Source organism: Mirounga angustirostris, unplaced genomic scaffold (assembly GCF_029215605.1).
Source record: "Mirounga angustirostris isolate CCGP_5_RB_7025 unplaced genomic scaffold, mMirAng1.0.hap1 SCAF_12, whole genome shotgun sequence".
NCBI classification, from domain to species: domain Eukaryota; kingdom Metazoa; phylum Chordata; class Mammalia; order Carnivora; family Phocidae; genus Mirounga; species Mirounga angustirostris.
In genome coordinates this window covers 24,526,766-24,551,080 of record NW_026991720.1, presented here as the reverse complement: position 1 = coordinate 24,551,080, position 24,315 = coordinate 24,526,766, and the positions used below count along the sequence as shown (strand labels likewise).

At 38.4% G+C, this 24,315-nt stretch overlaps 1 protein-coding gene across 2 annotated transcripts in view; it reads right to left on the bottom strand.

Annotated features, from left to right (window-relative positions):
- Positions 1-24,315, bottom strand: part of GRM8 (glutamate metabotropic receptor 8) — a 724,302-nt gene that overhangs the window by 574,587 nt on the left and 125,400 nt on the right. For both annotated transcript variants that reach the window (XM_064575601.1, XM_064575602.1), the window contains exon 2: positions 8,384-8,600. In XM_064575601.1, coding sequence (XP_064431671.1) covers positions 8,384-8,600 — 217 coding nt within the window. The remainder of the gene's footprint in view (positions 1-8,383; positions 8,601-24,315) is intronic.

Genomic DNA, 24,315 nt, shown 5'->3' with positions numbered 1-24,315 from the left:
TAAATCCATTACACAGATGAAGAAATTGGGGCACAACAAGATTAAGTCACCCAAGGCCTCAGAGCTAGGATATGACAATTCTGGAACTCAAACCCAGCTCAAGAGAAGCATTTAATTACTCCCTAGCATTGTCTGACCTGAGAGCTTAGAGGTGGTCTCCACCTACAAACTATAGGCTTTGGTATTTGCCAGTAAGAAAAAACTGAATTCTAAGTGGCTCAACAGTATGGAAACCCCTGAAGTTTCCCACTTTGATTACACATTAGGAAAGAAAATGTATAAACCGTTGTTGGAAACATCTCTCCCTTTCAGATCCCAGAGCCTGAGCAAGCCTGACGTCTAGGCTTCCAATACCAACACAACCATGAATCTGGTGACAATGGTCATTTAACAGACATTCATAAAGCATCTGTTATGTGCCAGGCACTCTGCTGGATATTGGCATGGGGGTGGGTATGAGGTGGTGGTGGGGGGGGTCTATCCCCCGAGAAAAACACAATCTGGGAGAAGATGGATACAGAGAGGTCAGGATTACAGTCAGAGTGCCAAGTGGTGCCAAGGGACCTACAGGAGCACATCCATGAAGACAAGGCAAGATATTCCAGACTTGTCCTGAAATCTCAACTCTTCTAAGTGGCAACTAAACAACCAGACCCAAGCAAAGACAACTGTCAGATGACACAATATTACTTATTGTGTCACCTGACAAGAATAAGACTTAGGGTAGAAGACTTACCATAGTGGTTATGGAGACTAATAAGGAGAACAAAGAGGGGAAGGTGTCAGGAGCTTCACAAAATCCTCCTTTCTGATCTCCATGATCTCTTAGGAAGAACATAAATAAGTTTGAAGGTAATTAATGAATCAAGGCAAGCCCTCTCTGGCTATTTATCCTACACACCAGGCACTACATCTACTACCCTCATAATATGTAGATTTGCCACACACTGGGGGAAAAATCCATCTTATCCCCATTCCTTTCACTAGTAGTACTTGATATCAAATAGCATGTTAGAGTTTATGAATAACATTCATCAGCTTTATATCATTTAATGACCACTGAGGAGAGGGCTCCCATTTTTCAGACAAGAAAATTAATCCTCAAAGTCTCATAACTGAAGAAAAGAGATTTAAACAACTTCTTGACTCTAACGTGGGTTCCACTGCATCAAACTGCCATTGTTTCCGGAACACTTAACTACAGCATTAAGAATCATAGGTCTGAAAGCACTAATTGAATGTTGTTTGCTATTTCACATTAACAGCAGCTGCTGCTACTTAGCAGTTCCTAAGCCCTAAATATTAAGAAAGGCCAAGGTGAAAAACAGCTTTGAAATGATGCTCTATTTGATCAGGTTCTGCAGTAATTGTTAAAATCATATACACTTTCTTTGGATCCCTATAAAGCTTCTGCAGGATCACTGCACCTGCAGTTCCAATTTGCAATTTCCTCAGCCCTCCTTTGAAGTTATTCTTGCCAATTACCTGGTGTTACTATTAATTAAATGTGATTTGCAACTTAAAATTTGGCGTTATCAATGGAACTCAGCTGTAGGAATATAAAGTAAAATTTTCAATTGAATTTAAATGTTTCCTTTCATTTATAGTATTTTACAACATTAATACTTTTGTCAAATTGATTTTTGCCTGCTGGAAGTCATTTTTCCAAAGCAATGAACATCTGAGGGGAAAAGCTGTGCTTTATGTATTCCTTTCTTTCTGTCATTGAAAATACTTTGTTTTAATCTTGAAGTGAATCCATTTCAGCTAATAGAAACTTGGTTCTTGTTTATAATCCAAGAGGGAAAAAATGCTTTCTTTTAAAATGGTACTGACATAGTTTAAAAATATGATCAGTGGACACTTTTCAATTATATACTAGGAATGAAATCTCCCTGACTTTATTGCTTGACCCCCGCCAAAAAATAAATCACTATTGGCAAGTGTCAGTCATTTTATACACAAAAAAAAGAATTAATTAAATTGGTTTATTGCATTAACATTTCAAACAGATTGTGCCAGTCCAACGACCTCTGCAATCCCTTCCAATTCTGCGATTTTAAGATTCCAAACACATGTCAGACGATAGTTGGAAGCTTCCAGCATTTGCAAGTTAGAAAAAAAATTAGAAAAAAAAAGTCACATATGCTAGAAGATTTGACAGAATCAGGTCTATTCTGGCCCCTGTAATGTGTGCAATGATGACTCGCAGGCCTGTCATCTTCAATAAGCCATTCATAAACATGATGACTGATTAAAGGAGGTGTGTTGCCATACTGTACAAATCCACAGTGAAAAGATATAATGCTTTCACAAATTCCTTTTATCTTCAAAGATAAAGCTTTAGCTTTCTTGCCCCTTATAATGATAGTGGTAGCATTAACATTTATTATCCTGTCTTTTTAAAAATAATATAATAAGGTAAGACAAGTGAAAGCCTGTCTAAAGACTCAAGGAAGTCATTTGTTTGAGTCACAAGCTGCAAGCCCCAGAGTTTTTGATGGAAAAATGTAAGCATATACTATGAACCTCTTTATTACAATATCAATGAAAACATTGTATCAAATAATTAAAACAAGACAGAAATAGAGGACTCTGGTCCTAACAATTGAGGGTGTGCAACATGGATAAGTCTTAACAAACAGCAGCAACTGAGCTTATTCCCTTCCCTCAGGCCAAGAGAGCCCAAAAGGGAAAATAAAAATAAATTAGGCTCAATAGGACTCTTTGGATGTCTATAATTTTCCTGATGTCATTGAAAAGAGCAGCACCTTGGGATTACACAAAGCAGGGGGGTTGAACGGCCAGTTCACCACTGCACAGGGAGTGCCCACTGTGATCTTAACTACCTAGAAGCCTAGGAAAGCCAGACTTGGATCCCACCACCTACCCTAGTATGGAACCCTGAATCATCCATTAGGTCACTCCATCTACCCAAGTAGACAGGATAGGGAGGTTCAAATCCTGTAACATTCAAAAAGAAACTTCTGAACTGGTTTTGTTATAGCCTTCTCCATTTAACCAAATTTTTTCTACTTAGCACCCCTCTCATCTTCATTTCTAATCTATTATCCTCCTGGTCTACCTCCCATTCCTGTCACTGCTAGTTAGCTCCCTATGTACACCCATCTTCACTACTGTTGCCTGCTATGGGTATTAAATTTTGTCTCCCAACAAGGTATGTTGAAATTCTAAAACCGAGTACCTCAGAATGTGACCTTATATGGAAATAGGGTGATCACAAATGCAATTAAGATAAGGTCATACTGGAGTAAGGTGGGCCTTTAATCTAATATGATGGACATCCTTATAAGAGAAGACACAGACAGACACAAGAAAGGAGAAGACTGTGATATGATGACAGAGGCAGAGATTGGAGTGATGTCTCTACAAGCCAATGAACACCAAGGATGACTAGCAGAAACCAGAAGTTACAAAAGGAAAGGAAGGATTCCCCCCTACAGTTGTCAGAAGCAGCATGGCCCTGCTAACAACTTGATTTCAGATTTCTGGTCTCCAGAACTGTGAGACAATACATTCCTGTTGTTTTAAGCCATCTAGTTTGTGACATTTTATTATGGCAGCCCTAGGGAACTAATGCACCCCCTCAAGGACACTCCTTGATTCCTGCCACTGTACCACACATGTTCAGCTATGCTCTCTGGCAAAAGTTCCTGTTCTCCTATGAAAATCAGCTCAATATCCCTGAATTTTTCCTCAAGAACTCCTACCATCTCCCATCATGGAAATCTTCTTCAAAGGAGACTGAGAGTCCCCTCATAGCCACAAACCCATCAAGAGAAGATAACACTCTGCCATACTTACTCTTAGCTTTGATAAGTCTAGGCCATTATTCCCACACTTTTTTTCCATTTATATCAATTTTCCTCAGCTTTACTAAGATATAATTGACAAATGAAAATTGTATATACTTAAGGTGTACAACATGTTTTGAAATATGTATATACTGTGAAATGATTACCACAATCAAGCTAATTAACATATCCATCACTTCACATAGTTACTATTTGTGTATGTGTGTGTAGTGAGAATACTTAAGATCAACTCCCTTTGCAAATTTCAAGTATACAATACAGTATTAACTGTAGTTACCATTCTATACATTCATCTTACTCATCTGGCATAACTGAAAGCTTGCACTCTTTGGCCAACATTTACCCATTTCTCCTACTCCCTAACCCCTGGAAACCACAATTCTACCCTCTGTTTTTATGGGTTCAACTTTTTCGGTACTATTTGTCTTTCCGTGTCTGGCTTATTTCACTTAGCATAATGTCCTCTAGGTTCATCTACTTTGTCACAAATGGCAGGATTTCTTTCTTAAGGCCAAATAATATTCTACTTACACATATTTTTTCAACCATTCATCCATCAATGGACACTTAGGTTGTTTCCATATCTTGGTTATTATGACTATTATGTGCCACAATGAATATGAGAGTACAGATATATCGTCAAGATACTGATTTCATTTTTTTTTCAGATATATACTCAGAAGTAGGGTTGCTGGATCATAAAGTAGTTCTATTTTTAATTTTTGAGTAACCTCCATATTATTTTCCATAATGACTGCACTAATTTACACTCCTACCAACAGTGTACAAGGGTTCCCTTTCCTCTACATCCTTACCAAGTCTTGTTATGATTTACCTTTACATAAAACTTCTCCCCCAAGAGTCTATCCTCAGCCCCTTTCAATCCTCACACTACATCTTCTACCTCAGCAATTACCTTTCCCACCTTAATTATCAATTTTGTGAGAATGAGCTTCAGGTCTATATCTCAGTTCCCCTCTCAGCTCTAGACAAACATTCTTTGCTGTTTTTCTCCTAAAAGATATGTATTGGTACCTACAATTTATTGTATTTGTAATCAAATACAATAACCACACTTCCCATCCAATCCCAAACCAACCTCTCCATTTTACTGACTCTTTTCTATTTGTGGCACTTGCATTCTCCTAATTGCCTAGGTTCAGAATTTCAAGTTCAACTTTAATTTTCTTCTTACCCTCAAGCTCTACTTCAAATCAATTCCTAAGTTCCATAGACCCCACCTCACAAATATCTCCTAAGTCTGTTCCCTCTTCCATTTCTATTGTCACTGCCCTATATCAAGCTAAGACTGCTATTGCAAAGGCCTCTCAACTGGTCTCCCCATCTTCCACTTCTCATTAATACAATCTTAAATACGTTCTGATAGATCCCTCTCTCTTGACAGTTTCCTTCATTGTGTAGAAGATGAATAAAATTACCTCTCTGGGAGGTGGAATACTCAACTATGCGTCCATATCAAACCTTCCAATTTTGTCTCCTATACATCATGACACAAAATATGCTCTAATCAAATTGTGCTATTTGCTGATCTCAAATGTTTTTGCCTTTAAAAAAAAAAAATCCTATAGTCAAGAATGCCTTGGGCTGATACTATAATAGCTAGGATATCAAGGGACTATTTGTCTTTATTTTATCAAGTAACTCCTGTCCTGCTCTCCCTAGAATGATCTTGGCTAGACAAGAGCCATCACAGACATCTGTCTGTGTTCATGACCATCATTCACTCATTTTCTTGATTCTCCAAGATTCACAGACACTTCCCCCAAGTCTCAGATTTGTTAAAATGAAAAATGTTCTAATCAAACCATACAAGCAATTATCACTAAACAGATTTTCACTTCCTTATCATTCCATTATAATCTGTCTGAATTAATCAGAGAGGAAACATTGGAAGCCTCAGTTTACACTGGAATTTCTTAGCAATCAATGTTTCTAAAGAGAGAAATTCAGAACAGAGTACAGGAAAATTTATAAGAATTGGGAAAATATATAATTTTATTAATAGGCAGACACTCCACAAAATGAATTTATACATCTCCTTCTCAGTCAAGATACAAAGATTTTTAAAAACACACTACTAACATGGTGACAGAAATGTCATCAATGTTGTAGTAAGAGAAGTGAATGTTACAGAACTAATGAATTTTCATCAGAGTCATCAGATCATTTCAGAATGGGTTAAGTTGCTACCATTTGCTATTCCCATTAATATCATTGTCATGTAAAAGGTTTAATTTTCAGCTATTTTTGTTCTAGATAAAAATCTTTGTCATTAAAATGAGGGATGGTTTTGATATTTAATATATTCCATGGCATACTCTAGTGTGGTACCAATTTGGCCTTTTCAGTATTCTGCATATTAAGTGACAATCCAGCCCTCCTCCATTCCCCAGATAAGTGAGAGCTGAAATAGAATGGACAGCCAATCAAGTCACAGAATACTGAAAGGATCAACATTGAAGAAATGTGTTGCTCTAATCAGGAGCATACACAAGGCACTAAAATTATTTTCTCCCATACTAATGACTAAGACAGAAACAGGAATAATGAACAGCACCATCTGAATCCTTTTATGTGACAGTATTACCAAAGTATAGCAATGCTCCCCAAAAGTGAAAACTAAGTATTTCTTTTTTTAGTCAAAAGAATAAAACTGCGATCTCACTTAACTTTTAGAACAATGCATTTTATCAGATTCTGCAACAACTGGCAAATTATGTCCTGTATTGAATTTTTCATAGCAATCTGTTTCATGCACACAATGTGACCTGTAGTTGAAGAATGTACAGTATCACTGCAAAAAACATATCATTTCAATACATACTCTATCAGTTTCCTTCTCTTGGTGAATTATCACTCTGGTGAGAACTGACATCAGCTGCTTAAATAATGCATCAACCCTGCTTCCAGAAGCTTTTGTTTTCATTTGAGTGGGCATTTCCTCTAAGAAAAACTTAGGATTCTTATGCAAGAAGATAATATAATTTGTCATATTTTAAAGTTTAATTGAATGTTTGAATCATTTTTATAGAAATAATGATGGAATTTAAAATTTCAAAGAGCAAAGAGTATGGTATCATGTACACTAACAACAGGTGTGGACAGTTCTTGAATTAAATCAATTGGGCGCCTGGGTGGCTCAGATGGTTAAGCGTCTGCCTTCAGCTCAGGTCATGATCCCAGGGTCCTGAGATCGAGTCCTGCATCGGGCTCCCTGCTAGGCGGGGAGCCTGCTTCTCCCTCTGCCTCTCTCTCTCTGTCTCTAATGAATAAATAAATAAAATCTTTATAAATAAATAAATAAATAAATAAATAAATAAATAAATAATCCCAATCTGTCCAACAACACCAGGCCTTTTCTACATTTTCCACAATAGCACAGCACTGGGATAAATGTTAAATATACTAACTGTTGTGTATAATAAATTTTCATGCCCTAGTAAATGAAGAAGAACAGATCCCAAGCATCTTCAAGTCTTTCAAGAGAAAACTTATTCCAATAATATAACTTTAGACTCCGTCATTGCTAATTCTAGATAAGCCCAAATCACTCCCATGACCTTTTCCTGAGCTGAAGCCTCCAAGAAAGGCAACAAATTATCAATATAATTTCTTCCTTCAAGTTCAAAATTACTCAAAAACAGCCAAGGGGCACTTTAATTTTTCCACAAAATATTATTATTACTCTTAGAGAAAAAATATGTACATCTTATTCAGTAATTCTTAATAAGAAAATTAGATTTGTTAAGTAACAATATGTCTCCTTTCACCCACTAAGTTATATTGTTGACCAGTCAGCAATAAGATTTGCACTTTAAGTTGTTTTTTTGTTTTGTTCTGATTTTTTCACATATTGGAATGGATTTACAACCTCATGGCTAAACATACACGTGGTAAAATGCCTGTAGAGATTTGGATAAGCACCTTTAAAAAAGCCCAGGACAGAGTTCATCAGCACCTTGTTCTAACCCAAATTTTACATACTGCCCTTCACTCCACTGTAAGCTACAGAGTATAAGGTAAGAATAAAAATGCAAAAAGTCAAATATGACAATAAGAATATTGCTAAAGTACAGCCTTGGGGGTTACTTCAGTATTGTTTTAAGATGATTACCAGTCTTAATCCCTCTAGTGTTGTATGTTAAATTCCACTGCCTTTTTTTTTTTAATTTAATGACTTGCTAATGTAAACTTCCACCTAGAACAATCAAATAGTATGTCATTTATTCAAATTTACAGTGGCTCTAATGTGCCAGCAAACTCCCTCATCAAAACAGACAACTTTAAAAAATGTTCGCCTGAGTCAGGAGCTCTATTTCCTAAATTAGCACCAAAATGTCACCTTGATAGACCATGAACAACAAAATCATTTATAATAAACCCAACTTCTCCCTAGAGTGGACAGCCTAGGTCATGCATCTGTAGGAGCTCTAATTATTCCACACAGATCAGAGAGCACTTGGAGAAGCTCAGACTTCCACAACTTGTCACCTCCAAATGCAGTCATCTGATAAATATATGCTTACCAATCTCCCTCGAGATCTGAGTGAAGGCCTCCACACCACTCTCTCCATAGTTGCCCTCAGAAGCCAGTGTTGACACATAATTCCACCCCAGTGCCGTGACAATGTCCACCATGGCTTGCGCTTGGTAGGAGTCAGGTGGGACTACCCGAGAGAAGAAGTCATACCTGGTGTTATCACTTAGCTCTGGGGCTGTGGATGCATAGCTGATTTGAGGTATCTGCAAAACAAGTGACAGATCATTTCAACCCATAAGGAATTTTGTCGAATGATGAATTGTCACACAAGAGACTAAGTAGCCAAAGCTATACCAGTAACCTAGCCATATCAGCCTGAAGCCAAAATATGGTTTTGTGACCACCAATTTTATTTTATTTTTATTTAGTATTTTATAAAAGTCTGTAGGCTCACTTTCTTTCAAAACACATTTCTAAATAGCAAAAAAGAACCTAGTGTTGCTTCAGGCTGTGAAGCCAAAGCAAAACATTTGTGCTTTTTATTGCTTCTTTTTTATACCATAAATGATAAGTTCTGGCACAAAAATGAAGCCAAAATGAAGGTTTAATGCATACACACATCAGAAAAGGTCACCTCTGAAATTGTATTTGGCTTTAGGATATAAAGGCTACACAATCATGAACAGAGAATTTAATATGAGATTTTTTTACACTTGATACCATTTCAATCTTAAGATTACACTTTTGGTAAATTACTTTAAATATACAGTTTTACGAGTCTATTCACTGTTTATTGATATAATCATTGAGTGCCACAGAAAGATTTGGGAACAACCAACTATGTATCTTCTAATAAAAAGATCTTTCCAGCTGCCCACCCAAAAAAATTACAAAACGGGAATCTATACTATAATTTCTTTAGGAAAAGAGACAATTTTCTGTCACACATAGGGTGAATTGCCAGACTTTGAAAATTAGGAATCCTATGTCACTTTTCCTAAATAAATTCAAAGTAACAAATTAACTACATGCCACAATCTCCCCCTAAAAACCTTTTAAAATTTGTAAAAATTTTATACAAAAATGAGTAACATTTACTCATATATCCAAGCAAGGACTTTTACTCTACCAGTGAAAAGTGCTAGGATAGAAGAACACATGGATGCTAAAGAAGTACAGTGGAAGGACATTCAGGCTAGATGGGGCACAGACGATGCAAGAAATCTGGCAAGCAAGGTGAGGAAGGACATTTCAGCCACAAAGAACTACATGCCCAAAGGCATACAGTCAAGAAAGGGCATGGTAGATTCCAGGAATTGCAGCATTTCACATGGAGGGAATGTAGGATAGCAAGGGAGGAACTTCGGGAAATAAACAGCAAAGCTGGACAGATAAAGGGCTAGTCAGGTATGACAACAAGTGTGGATTTTATCACAAAGGCATGGGGTAGCACAGAATGACTGTAACTAAGATGGTGGCATAATCAGATTTTTGTTTTAGAAAGATCACATTGGCAGCAGTGGAGAAAGTAGCAACCCTCAAATTTCAATGTACACCTAGCTAGCCTCATTCCCGAAAATTCTGACTTGATATGTCTAGAGGTTTAGAAATCTGCTTTTTAATATGCTTTCCAGAAGAATCTAATGCAGGTGGGCCCACACTATGCTTACAGATAAATTAAAAGAAAGCCATGCTAGATGCAGAACAACCAGTTAGAAATTACTATAGAAATCTAAGCAATGAAAACTGAAACTAAGGCAATGATGGGGGAGAATGGGGGTGGGGAAGGGTGTAGAACCTATATGTATCGAAAAAGCAAGGTAAGGTGAAAGTAATGAGGGGAAATGTGGAATGACTCTTAGTTCTATGGCTTTGGTAACTGGGTAGATGATGTTTGCTATTTACCAAGATACATAGAAAAAGAGGAGATTTGGAAGACAAAAATTGTGAGTTTAATTTTTTATTGGCTTCTTTTGAGCTTCCTATGAAATGAATGAAAGCAACTAAACAGTAGGCGATAATATTGGGATATGGAATTTAAGAGTCTTTGGGACTGGAGATTAAGAAGGCCACGCAGCAGGGGGGCGGGGGGGGCGCATAATGAAGAAGATAGTTAAAGCCAAGGAAAGTATGAAGAGTGAAAGAAGGGCAATTTTGGAGCGTGAGCTATGCAACTATGCATCTCACCACTCCTCTGCTGCCCTGCCGTAGTGTGAAAGTTCAGAGGTCAAAATGACTCCAAGATGCCCTAAGTCAGGTTGCTTGGTTTGACTGGTACATAAAACAATTAACTTTGCTCCCCATCTGATCCTGCAGGTAATGTCAGTACTAAGATGTCAAAGAGGCTGCAGTTCCATCTTCCCACATGGGGCTGACTGCACAGTCTGGAATCTGTCACCCACCACACCCTGGCCAGATAATTCCAAGTCCACATGGAGTGGACTCTCCTCTTGACATCCTGGAAAAGCCCTCAACATCTGAATAACCTTTCATGGTTCTAGAGAGTCCTACTCCATATTGATAGCCAGTAAAGTGAAACTAAACTTTACAAGATATAAAAGCCTCAGTTAATAGGAGTGGCAGTTAGAACAATGTGCTTGGAGCTCTCCAGGGTGCTGCAGGATCCATTCAGCTTTTGTGTAACCTGTATCTATGTATATTAACTATACAATGATTTTATCCTATTTAACCCCCAATTCTTCCTGGTCCTGTTCTCCTGGTGGAACCATGTTAACTTGCTTATTAACATTGTGGGACCATAAAAACCAGTCTGTCCTGCCTCCTTCCTGCCCCTATGCTTTCTCTGCTAGATACACTGGTCCTATCTTGGAAGACTGTTCCCTTGATTAGACTGCCTATGACTCCTCAGCAAGGACACCCCTTCAAATCTCAAACCACACACCAAAACTGGGCCTCTTTCACCTTCTATTGCTTGCTTCTAAATAGCCTGGGAAAGAGACAATGAATGGCTCAGTGAGATCTACCTTTTACTAAATAAAACTCCCAAAGATCAAAGAGCATGTACATGTCTATGTTCTAATGAAAAAGATTCAGCAGTCTGACTTTCACTTTGGAAGGAATTCTGTGCATGTGGGAATGGTGTGTGTGTGTGTGTGTGTGTGTGTGTTTGTAGGAAGAGATAGGGGAGAATTCTATAGCAAATTCTAAAGCACTATACCATTTCCTTGTCTTATTTGGATATATAATAATCCTCCCACTTCCTCAGCTACTCAGAGTCCAGCAATAAAATGCCTTACACAACCCCCACCCTGCCTACAATAATGAGCCACCCCTTTCTAAAAATGAGCGCAAAGTGTGAAAATTGAGTGTTTGAAACCAAAACTAATTATCTCAAATTACTACCTTCAGTCAGTCACTTCCAGGGCTGTTTAATTAGCAGTCAGCATCATGTATAGGATTAATTAAACAGGTGTAAAGGGTATATAAAATAAAAGTGCAGATAGAAAATGGTTGCTTGAATAATTAGGTAAAGGACTTACTCCCCAAAGTCTTGAGGATTTTTCTCTTTGCAGATCAAGGTGTGGAAAAGTGAGAGTACATGTTTGTGTTTTCATTTGCTCAATTTTTGCTATGTTGCAGTCTATAATAATAGACATCAGGGTATACTGATAATATTTTAAGAAACTTTTCAAGTCATTATGAAGTTGCATCTCATTTTAATTTTATTGTGGTTGACCACTAAGCATTGGCTCATTAAGCATTTTAATTTCTGTGCCAGCATTCCCAATATTTCTACTATCCTCAATTAACCCCCTACTGGCAACGGAAGTGGGATTTTTTCCTTAAAACCCAGAATGTTCCTTTTTCTTTTCCCTTCACTAAATCCATCCTAACTAATCCCTTCACCCTGGAGTTTCATTTACTAGAAACAACAAGAGTAAAAAAAGAAAGGTGGAAAAAAAGAGTGGTAGGTGAGGGACAGAAGTAGAGAGGGAAATGAGAAAGAAAAGAAGGAGAATGGGGGCACCTGGGTGGCTCAGTCGGTTAAGCGTCTGTCTTCGGCTCAGGTCGTGATCCCAGGGTCCTGGGATCGAGCCCCGCATCAGGCTCCCTGCTCAGTGGGGAGTCTGCTTCTCCTTCTCTCTCTGCCCCTCCCCCTCCCTAGGCTCGTGATCTCTCTCTCAAATAAATAAATAAAATCTTAAAAAAAAAAAAAAAGGAGAATGTACCAAGAAAAGAGTGTGTTAGGAAAAGCATTCTTCATCAGCTCATTCTTTGTAACAAGTAACATCCTTCATAAGCCTCTGTTAACTCTCACTTGCCCATTCAAAATATATCTAAACTCTTCAGTCTGGGTCACCAAACCCTGATGTCAGACTTTGTCCCATCCTCCTTCCTAACCTGTCTTCCCTGTCATTCCCTGACAGAGTCTGCACCCCTGCCCATGCTGTTCCCTGTGTAGACCATTCTGTCCACCTGGTGATCTTCTGCCCAAATTCAATATCCAACTCAAAAGTCACCTCCTCCCTGGGAAGCTTTTGCTAATTCTCTCAGGCAGAGCAGTCTTTTGCTACTCCTTGCTCCCATAACTTCCATCATCTGACATGAGAACCATGACTGTGTGCTGGCTTATGAACCTCCCAAGGGAAAACTGTCTATTGATTTATTTGGTATCCTTAGCATCTGACAGAGCAAATGGTCAACGAATATTTGGAGACAATTAATTAATTAAACTGTGGCAGGAATCTTGATGCAGACTTCCCCACAGCCTTCTGCCCTGCATTCCACCAAAATATTGGACAGACTATTCTCCATTTGCCCTTCTTACTCCTCCTTCCAGCTATATGTCTGAGGAGGCTGCTCTATGACTATCTCACTTGAGCTCCCTCACCTCAGGCTTCCATCTGAGTTTGGCCATTGGGAGACACCAACAGAGATGGGAGGGCAGAAGATAGAAGTGAGAGTATTGATTCTTCCAACTCCTTCTTCCCCCAACTTGGTGTTTCTCTACCTAAGCCCTCATCCACAGCTAGAGTTCTTACAAGGTTCTAGTGACTACTCTCTACCCTTACCCCTTCAGATCTTCCCAGTGTTGCCAATTCCTGAGTACTTCCCATCCAGTGTTGGGTCCTTTATCTGTGCCCACACCTTATTAATAGTACTTTTGTTAACCTCTCTCCCATTACCCCCTGCCAGAAGCATGACTAATACACCCACTCTTTCAGGTCTCTGTAGAAGAGACATCCACTGCCGTTCTTCCCCATCCTCAGCCGTGCCCTAACCTCTTAACCCTTCTCCATCCATTTTCCCTTCCAGCCTTCTCTACCACTGTCCTTACATGACTGTTTCTGTTTCCTTTCTTTCTCTTTCAGTGCCTTATAACAGCAAATTGCATCACTTGAAAACACCTGTCATTTTGCTTTTAATCACTTATTTTCCTTGTGCTGAGTTTCCATAAGAATATGATGTGTACTTGGGCGCCTGGGTGGCTCAGTTGGTTAAGTGACTGCCTTCAGCTGGGGTCATGATCCCGGGGTCCTGGGATCGAGTCCCGCATCGGGTTTCCTTTGCTCTGAGGGGAGCCTGCTTCTCCCTCTCCCTCTGCCTAACACTCTCCCTGCTCTCTCTCTGTCAAATAAATAAATAAAATCTTAAAAAAAGAAAAAGAACATGATGTGTACTTAAATTAAGGTCAAATTTCCATTACACAAATAAAGCATATTTGAGGTAATTAATTTGCACAACTCAAGATACTCATCACCATACTCTCCTTAAAAAAGTGCTTTAGCTTCCACTTTTCTGATAATTGATTTGGTTAGGAAAAAAACTCTTCTTCCATTACATTTTCACTTGAGTCCAAAGAAGAAGAGATTCCTACCCCTAACCTTACCTCTCTGGGGGAGTTGTATTTTCTACCTAGATCTCTACCTTTTACCTTCCTCTGCCCAAAGGGAGAGAGAACAGAATGAGAGGTCGGATTCTATGTTTATGGGGCAAGAGTCACTAACAGGCCCTGCTTTCATTCTCTGACCTGCCCACACACATACCAGGCTTCTTTTCTCTGTATGGCTAGAAGACCAGGCTAGGCCTCTCTGTCTGGGGAAGAAGCCCACCCTTCCTCTCCATATTCCACTGACATCCAGGTGTTGGAGGGGAGGCTTGAAGCCCATGTCACTGGTTAAACAAGCTGATTTCAAGTCCTCTGTGCAGTCTTAAGGTTGAGATGTGGTGTGGGAGTAGGAGACACCATTTTGGTCTCAAGTCCACACTAAATGCTTTCCAGTCCAGTTCTCAACAGACAGCTGTGTGTATGAGGAAGTTATTTGATGTTTGCCCAGCTGTTAATAAAACTAATTACTTGATCCACATTTAGCTAGTCATTCTGTGAATCTTGGACTTACAAACTCTAAGAGAGGCCAAAGTCTGACTTGGAACTCAAGGAAGCAAAAGTTCTATTTTAGAAAAAAGAAATTCAGTTATAACCTCTTAGATACTTTAATAAAAATAAACAAATATGTATAGTAAGTATATATTTTAAATAAGAGTTAGCAGAGATTATTGTCCTCTCATGACTGTTCTCTACTTCTTCTAGATAGAACTCCAGATTTTTACCTAGAACTTGGCCACTCAGAAGAAGACATTTCCCTAGTCTTCTTTGTTTAGATTATTAGCAGTGGTGAGGGTTAATTTTGAAAAATGGTCTTAAAGGAAAAGAATATGTCTTTCTCATGCACCTCCCTCTTTCCTGTTGGCCAGAATTTGGACATGATGTCTAAAGTTCAATTAGCCATTTCAGGCCATGCCCCAGTGATGGTAGAGCAAAAAAAGTCACACCTAGTCCAAGCCATTGCAATATCTAGATTCCTAAAAGCACTTGACAGTTCTTCCTGCTTCCATTCTTGCCTCTTCCAAATCTATTCTACACCAGTAACCAAACTGATCTTTTCAAAAAAATCAGATAAAATAAAAATCTTGCCCAAAGCCCTTCAGTTTTTTCCCACTGCTCTTATAATAAACCCAAACATCTTGCTACAGGATCCTTGTGATTTGGCATCTGACATCTTTCCCCTCACTCACCTGATCCAGCCACAGTGGCTTCCTTTCTGTTCCCTGACACAGCCAAGCCCTTTTTGCCCTCCAAGCTTCATGCCTATTGCTCCATATGTTTTGCCCAAGTCCTTCCAGGTTTTTCTCATTCTTCAGCCTTAGTTCAAATGTCTCCTATTCAAAGAGACTTTCCTTGATTCCCTTCCTACAGGGGTCTCCCCACCCTCATTAGTACCTCATCACCCTATTTATTTCCTTCATTACACTTGATCACAGCCTGTGTCAATTTGTGTATACCATTTCCCCTACTAAAATGTAGATTCTACAGGGGTCTTCTTTGTGTTGTTTACAACTGTAACATGAGCTTCTAACACATAGTAGAGGTTCAATAAATATTCATTGAAAGAAAAATTAATATATCCACCAATCAATCAAGGACCCCTTTTATTATTTTTCTCCATGCATTGTGATTTTGAAAGATTTTTCTATAAAACTATTTAAGTAAAAATTCACCCACTTCCCATTTTCTTTACTACACAAAGATCTATTCATTTGCTAAAGCTTCTGATCAGCATGAGATATCTGTTGTTACAAAGTGAGGTGATAAAATTCCAGTTCAAATCAACTAAGTGTAATTTCCACTGTAGCTATGCAGGCTCATTGTAGGGAAGCATACAACTGCCACTAAGCTTTTTGAAATGCTGAAAATGGCCATGAAAATTTCATAACTATCTTGGCAAACACTTCCGAATGTCATTAAAGAAGAATAAAAATTACATTTCTAATCAAGGACCAAAGTCAGAGATTTTAAAATTATTTGCCCTTCTTGCTTATCTTCATCTGTAAAATGGATATTCTAGACAGGGCTAAGAGTGCTTCTAATCTCCCCTTAAATGGACTATGTTTCTCCCTGCTGCCATCACTGAGTCTGACTGCACATGACTGAGAGGGTAAAACGGGACATTACTGAGTTGCAAAGGGGCTGAGAGACTTTCAGACACAATAAATACTCATTCATGGTCCAAGAAGCTTATAATTCCACTCCAGCTGCCTTTTTGGGGCTTCCCACTGTTTGTATATCAAAATACTGTGGATTAGCATAAAACTTGCCTTGTCTATTCAAAACACTATGAATCTTGCATCCATTTCTCTCAGTTTCTGGTTTGACAAAGATCCCTAAAGAGCCAAGGCATCGCCAACAAGATTAGCAATGAGCCACCTGAAGCACAGCTCAGAGGAACTGCCTCAGAATCCCGGTAAATTTAAGTCTCTCTGTAAGACACTTATATACATCTGAGGACAGGTTTGCAGACAGAAGACAATTTAAGACCTGAGTCACAAACATCTTCACCATCAATTCCTGCCAAAAAGGTTTTTGTTCTTGTTTATCTCTACAAACAACCTTGTCCATTGATTGTCGAACTTAGTGGAGGAGGTTAGTGGGGTGGGTTCCTCATGCTGTTCAATAGGATCATCGGTTTTCTCCAGTGAAAGATCAGCTTGAAGATATTCTCTTTCCTCAGGGGGTAGTGTTTGCCTGTGAACTTCCTCAGTAATGCCAGCCTTAGCAACAAAAGTCATCACTATGATAACTTCCTGCCACCTGGTCTTGGGATGGATTTATTGTTGTTACAGAACCATGTCCAGGAAACCATAATGATTACAGCCATTTAACTTTGTCATTTCAGATGTGACTACTTTTCTGGTATTAAAACCACTAGCTGCTCTTGGCAAAACATCAGTATATGATCAGAAATTAGATAAAAATAAAGGAGATTGGAGCTAGAAGTCCATGTCCAGCATTGACCCTCCCCTCCTCACTGTCCTGAGCTGTCATGCTCCTCTCAGCTTCACAAAAATGAATGAGAGGGAAAGGAGAAAGGAAAAGTAGAGCCAAAGAGTGGAATTATAATGAAGAGTGATGACTATCCACAGTTTGCTTCCAAAAACATGAGGAAGTACTATTCTCCTCCCAAACCAAGACCTACTCAAAGCAATCCTGCCTGCACAATGCACAGATAGTAATATTCCTATTTGTGTAAGTTAGTGCCAAGTGTGAAATTCAGTTCCTGGCTTTCCTCTCAGTTTAATTCCCACAGTTGATTCAAAGGGACACAAACTTTTGTGTGTTGCTACACAGTGGAGCTTAGCAAAAGAAAAGGGAGGAAGTCAATTGAAACAGAAAATTGTGGAGGCCATGAAGAGAGAGAAAGAAAGAGACAAGGAGAGAGATTTCACTGTGCTCTATTTTTATCCTTCTCCCCAACATCAGCTCATTCAGAGTAAGAAGACTGTACCCACACTGAAAGGGCTGCAGTTAATTAACATAGCTGAGTATAGCATGATGTTGGTACTTTTAAGGTCACAAGTTTAATTTCATTATGGGCCAGGATGCAGACTGTACCCCTCACCAGAACCTTCCTCCTCACAAATGCACAGCACAGATAACAAAGCCAACCGGAGAGAAGAGAGACAAGGTCAATTCATTCTCACTCCTAGATAAATAATTCAAAGATGGCTTGTTACTGATGTGAATCTGAAATTTCAGAGGCAAATATGAAGATCTAGTCATAGGAGGCACGCTTTCTTCAAAACATAAAGAGTACATTTTTGTACATATATATATCTGAAAGTATGAATATATATTACACTTACAAAGTCACTTCTTGGTTTCAGGTAATCCATTTGGATATTCTACTGAATTGTAATAGGGTACATTTCTCACCACTTTTGCAAAGGTATTATATGAGTCAGGGAAGTGGCACACTCAAATTAGGGTAACTCCAGGAGGGTTCATAAAGGGACTATTTTCAAGGCAGGGGCAGTATTTAGGCAATGGCAATGTAAAGCCAAGATCCAATAAAAGTCAGAAGGGGGCAGGTGCCACCTCTGGGACCTAAGGGCTAGAGAAGGGAGCAGTTACAGAAAGCAGAAGGAGTAATGAATGAAAGCCATCTTGAGAGAAGTAATGGCTTCCCTAGGGAGACACAGCCAGTCCCTGGTCACTCCAGAGAAAGGGATTCAAAAGAATTATACTCTGACCTCCTGCTGGCTCTCTCCTTGACCAAACTCACTGAAAATCAAGGAGTAAGAGAACCTGTTGATGTTGTTGGGACAGAATCGTCTCCCAACACAGTGAACAGAAGGCAAAAGAGAGATAAAAGGTGGATATGAGGGGCAAGCAGATGCAATCCATCTCAGGTATCATTCATCAGTGATCATTAGACACTTTAAATAAATTTATGTACAACTGTGCAGATTTCCACTTTCTTATATTATTTTTTCATAACTATATGATTTCAAATACTTTTGGCACAACATCTACACTAAGACATTTTGGTTTGGCTATTGGAAATTCCAACCCTAAAACTAACCAATTCAGTTGAAATTTATTTTGAAAAATAATTAATGCCCTGTTTGAAAAAGAACAGTAATGATGTTAATCAAATTGGTAATGACATTCTAACTTGTTTATTTAAAATGAAAGACAAGCAATCCGTGAACATGAAAAAATTTACATATAAACAACCATAATTATACCCTATAAGATTAATAAACTTTTTTTATGGCTGCTAATTACATTTTACAATGAGAAAGCACAGTAGCTCCTTAAGGGAAAGAGTTGTTATAATCTATCAAGTCACTAGTAGTGTGGGAATTTTTAAGCCTAACCTGCATATATTCCTCCAAAAATTCTAATAGCAAGTTGGATTTAAAACCTTCACTTTTTAAGGAAGGGACTTTAATATTCCAACTAGTTCTCTAGTTCTTCTAATTTATGGCTTCTCCTGACCTTCAATTTCTCCTTATTCAAAAAATAAGTGAACACTATTTTTTTTTCTAATTTCCATACATTTCGGTACACTGTAATTTCTAGAAAATGATAACCAGTATATATGCAAAATTGCAAACTAAAAAGGTTAATTCAATACACACACTTTTTCTGATTAGTGGTTAAATTAAATATAATGCCTTTTTAATGGTTACTTTTTGATTAGTCCATTCAACAAATTAGCTCCCACTATGTTCCAGACACCATGACAAGCTCTGGATATAGGGCAGCAAACAATACAAGGTCCTTCCATCCCCATGAAGCATATGGTCAGATGCAAAAGACAGGCATTAAAGAAACAATCACCCAAATAAACATTTAACAGCAATTGTAATAAGCACTGGGAAAGAGAAGTACAGGCTGCAAAGAGTAACAGGGTAATTCAACTGCTCTGAGGGGGATTGGGAAGGCTTCCTTGAGGAAATGACATTAAGCTGACACATGAAAAGGTAAGGGGAAAAAAGGAAAGGAACACTGAACACCAGCCACAGATTGTCTTTCACTGTAGCCTTCCTTCAGATGTGTAAACCACCCAATTTGCACAAGTGAGGAGGAGGGGCAGTCGACTAACAGGTACTTAATTTCAGAAACTTGCCACAGGCTGCATAATATTATAACAAAGACCATCATTCCCCATGATTTTTACATACTATTTTCAACTAGTATATGCATAATTTGGGTTCTCATATCAGAACTATTTAAGAAAATAACTATATAATTATCAGCAAGAACTGCATTATGTTCTCATAGATCCTCACGTTTATAAAGGTTGGGAATGAATGAACAAATGAACGGATAGATGGGAAATGAAAGAATGGATAAATCCAGCAGAAACTAAGCCCATAGGAAAAAAAAACAACTTTAAGGTAAGGGCACAGGGGGGGAAAAAGCATACTTTATATGACTTATAAGCTCTGATATTTATTTCCTTTAGGAAAGTAAAAAAGTCACTGAAAAGTAAAAGAAACACTTCATTTTCACTCAGGCAGTGAAGGCTTTGGGATAGGATTTCAAAAGAAACGAGAAGCAGGTTAGAAATAACCCAGGAGGAGAATAATTTGGGCTTTTTTCCCCTTTACAAGATAATATACATTTTCAGCACCTCTCAGAAGGAGGAAAGAGAAATAAATGAATCTGTCCACCTCTGAAAACTCTGCTCAGTGACCCAGCATCCCAGAGAGACAAGGAGAATGTCATTCCCTGATTTCATTATTTCTAACTACTACTGCCATGATTCCACTGTATTCCAGAGTAAAAGATACCTTCTTGAAAAAGTTTTCATGCAGCTTGGAATTTTGTTTTCATTTTTGTTTTTATTCAAAGATTTTATTTATTTATTTGACAGAGAGAGACAAAGTGATAGAAGGAACACAAGCAGGGGGAGTCGGAGAGGGAGAAGCAGGCTTCCTGCCAAGCAGGGAGCCCGAGGCGGGGCTCCATCCCAGGACCCTGGGATCATGACCTGAGCCAAAGGCAGATGCTTAATGACTGAACCACCCAGGAGCCCCTGCAGCTTGGGATTTTGAAATGAAATCTATCTCTAAGTATTCTTTTAAACAGAAGGTGGGGAAAACTTCTCAATGAGTTCCTTAGGACAGTAAAAATTTTCTGTAAAGAGGTTTTTTTACATGAACATAAAAAATTGATCAATTATGATTTGTTACATTAGAAAAAACCAAAATGATGCTGTGGCACATTCTTAGCATCATTTGCCAAATCACTTAAAAATTTAACTCACCCACCCACTCATTCCCATCACTGCTGACTTAAAACTGTCACCTAGCATTTAATTTTCCTCTTCTGCTGATTTTCTTGCTGTGCAATCACCACTGTGGTTCAATTTTTCCCCCAAGTGTGTCAGCAGTAAAACATTAAAAAAATAAAAACTTAGTAATTATAACCAATGAATTGAAGTCAATAAACCTTAAGCTGGCAAATAGTCCATTTAGACTAGCATTTTATCACCAACTAATATATGATTTGAACCTTGAAAATAAGGTAGAATGTTGATAAGGACATTTGTCTGTGTAAATAAGTCTCCCAACTGACAATTTCTTGGATTTTCAGTGATTACCCACGTTCACTGATATCCTGGTTTTCAACTGATTATTTATCCCCCACCTGGCATTCAGGTACTGATTCTGAACACCAAATGCCAAATACCACTGAAATTTTCATTTCCTTTATGTTGTCTAAGCTAGTGAACTCAGTATGTTAGAAGAAGGTGTATATGAGGTTAAAGGTCTTAATTACAGCTCCATTTACATAGAAAAAAAAAAAACCCCACCACATTCCAAAGACCAAATAGTTGGTTTCATAATTGGCCATCATTGGATAATAGCAAAAGTAGATGAAAGAATGCAAATGAGTCATATTTTATTATTCCACTACATATTGAAGAATGTGCCAAGCACATGTTCCTCTACCAAGCAACATCATTATCATCTTAGTATCCAAAGGGCAGCACACTAAGTTTCTCCAAAGTGGACTGATTAGCCCTTTTATTACCATCTCTGCCCCATCCACAGGGGAGGGCTAGCTTACTGCTCTTGATAAACTCCTTTATGTGTCACATCCCATCTGCACACCTAACTAATGAAACTCTGTGTGTGCATGTGTATGTACACGGGCATACCTATACATATGTATGTGTGTGTGGTTAGTTTTGTTAACATTTTTTTAGCATATTGTATTGGCCAAGAACTTGCTAAGTGCTCTATCCCAATTTTATGGGTGAGAAAACTGAGACCTGGAGAAATTATATAACTTGCCTGAGGCTGAATAATTTGTAAATGGTAGAATGGGATTCAAACACAGGCAGTGTGAATCTTGACTCATCTCTTAAACACCTCTACGCTCTACTACCTCAGGTCTACTTTAAAATGTTCATTTTTCAGTAGCTTTGCCTCTCACGAGTGCCCACATTCCTAAAAATGCAACCACAGTTTCCTGTTCTCACCTCTTCTAGTCACATGCACAACTCTCTCAGGGTCTCAGGTCATGATTCAGCTAGAGCTTGGACACTACCATCACCATGTAGGCCATCATAGTGAAAAGGAAATATGAACATTTCCTACTTTTCCTATAAGTAAATATCTCTTCCTTTGGTTTCCACCAATTGCTATGGTCCCTTATGTGGAGGAGGCTTCCTAGCCCAGTTGGGTACCAGCAAATTGGTCAGAGACAATGTGGGAACAGATAGAGTTTGAATAGTTTGGGCAGCAATCATCCAGGTCCACAAGGACAATCAGGAGCCAAGGGGATAGTTGAGATCCAGAAAAAGCATGTGCAAAAACAACAGGGAGTGATTAGCAGAGGTGGAAATCAGGAAAGGTGGAAGGAGACTGAAGGGTATTCCAGGCAGAGGGGACAGTATTTGATAGAAATCAACATAGGAAAGAATATGCTTAGGAAAACCAAACAATTCAGTGGTCTTTGTACAAAGTGTTCATGAGCCCAGTTCAGTCTGGTTTTGGTTTTCATTTCAACAAGCATTTGTTAATCACCTACTATATGCAAACAATCTTTCTTGACTTCTATGAAAAATCAGTCTCCCAATTTTCCTCATAAATCTCTATCTTCTTTGTTGGTTATTATTCCTGTGTTTCTTCCTTTAACTGTTAGTCTTCTTTAGGATATGATCTACACTCTCTTTTCTTTTTACTTCACACCCGCTCCAAATCTATCCATCCAGTATAAATCTCTTTTCTGAGCTCCACACCCATGTCCTTGAAATACCTTGAGTGTCCAACTTGTATGTCAAAACATGTCCAAAACTTATTACATCTTTACCAGCATAAACTGGAAGCCAACTGGTATACCAAAAGTCTCAAACCACATCAAGCTAATCAGCTTGATTCCAAATGTATGTAAGTGCTACATACTTTATTGTTTGTAACAACTTCTAACTACACAGTACTGAGTGTTTTCCTCCTACAGCATACAATGCATGACTTTGGTCTACCTTGTCTGGCCCTCATCTTTCCTGTGTCTTTCAGTGGTCAGGTTAGCCACCATAAATGAAGACTTTTCAAAAAATAAATTTAGATCCTAATTTCCTTGAGAGGAAAGAAATATGCTTTGGTGTACGCTTGGTATGAAAGATATATTCACATTCCAAAAGACTGATTTATCAGCATTGACTACAATATCTATAGTCAATGAAGTTTTCTCTATAATCTTGCTGCTCAGTGTTGTCAGCAAACCCACAGCACCAGCATCACCTGGGAGCTGCTTAGCAATGCAGAACCTCAGGCCCCACCCCAGACCTACTGAATGAGAATCTGTATTTTAACAATATCTCCAGGTGGTTCCTATGCACAATAAAGTTGGAGAAGCACTGCTCTAATCTAAAACATTGAATGTGTACTCAGGAGCCCTGTATTTTCTTTTGAAAATTTTCCATATCATACTCAAAGGGATTTAAATGCATTCATTGCAAGGATTATTTTGGTAGATCTTGATGTTATCATCATGAGGAGATATAAAAGCTCCCTCCAAGCTCACTTTATGAAGAAGTTGGTGCCTTGAACATGATGTTCACTTCCCCTAAGGGGAACAACATCTCCTAACAAGCCAGAAATTTCTATCCAAAAATATCCCACTACTCACAAATTGTAGTCATATTTTAAGAGTATTGTGTTTCAATTCTTGCATCAAATGCTGTCATGAAGTTTATTTTTGTGTCATGGTTAATCTATAGACCAGTGAATACATCATGTCGAGTGTTGAGCGTCAGTAAGAGGTTTTTAAAACATATTGCTTATTTGAAAATAATGGATGTGTTTTTGAAAAACAGAAGTTTGACAAAGGCTGAATGATTGAAAGTCAAATTTAAAATGCAATGTACCTTGTCATCAAGAAACTTCCCATAGCATTCATATGCAGCAGGATAATTTAGTGACATACTCATTTTTATCTGATTCTTATTGCTCCAGAAGAACCATGAAAGCATTTTTTTTCCTTTTTTCCTCCTTTTTTTCTCCTTTTGTGCCCTCCACAAGAGCAGTCAAGCCTGTGTTCCCTTGGAGAATAAACAGGCTTTGTTTTCAGAAGCCTTAGCTTACAGAGGCTATATATCTGAATTCTCTAGAGAAGGAAGATCACCCAAGGTTTGAAGAGGAGGAATTGGAAATGGA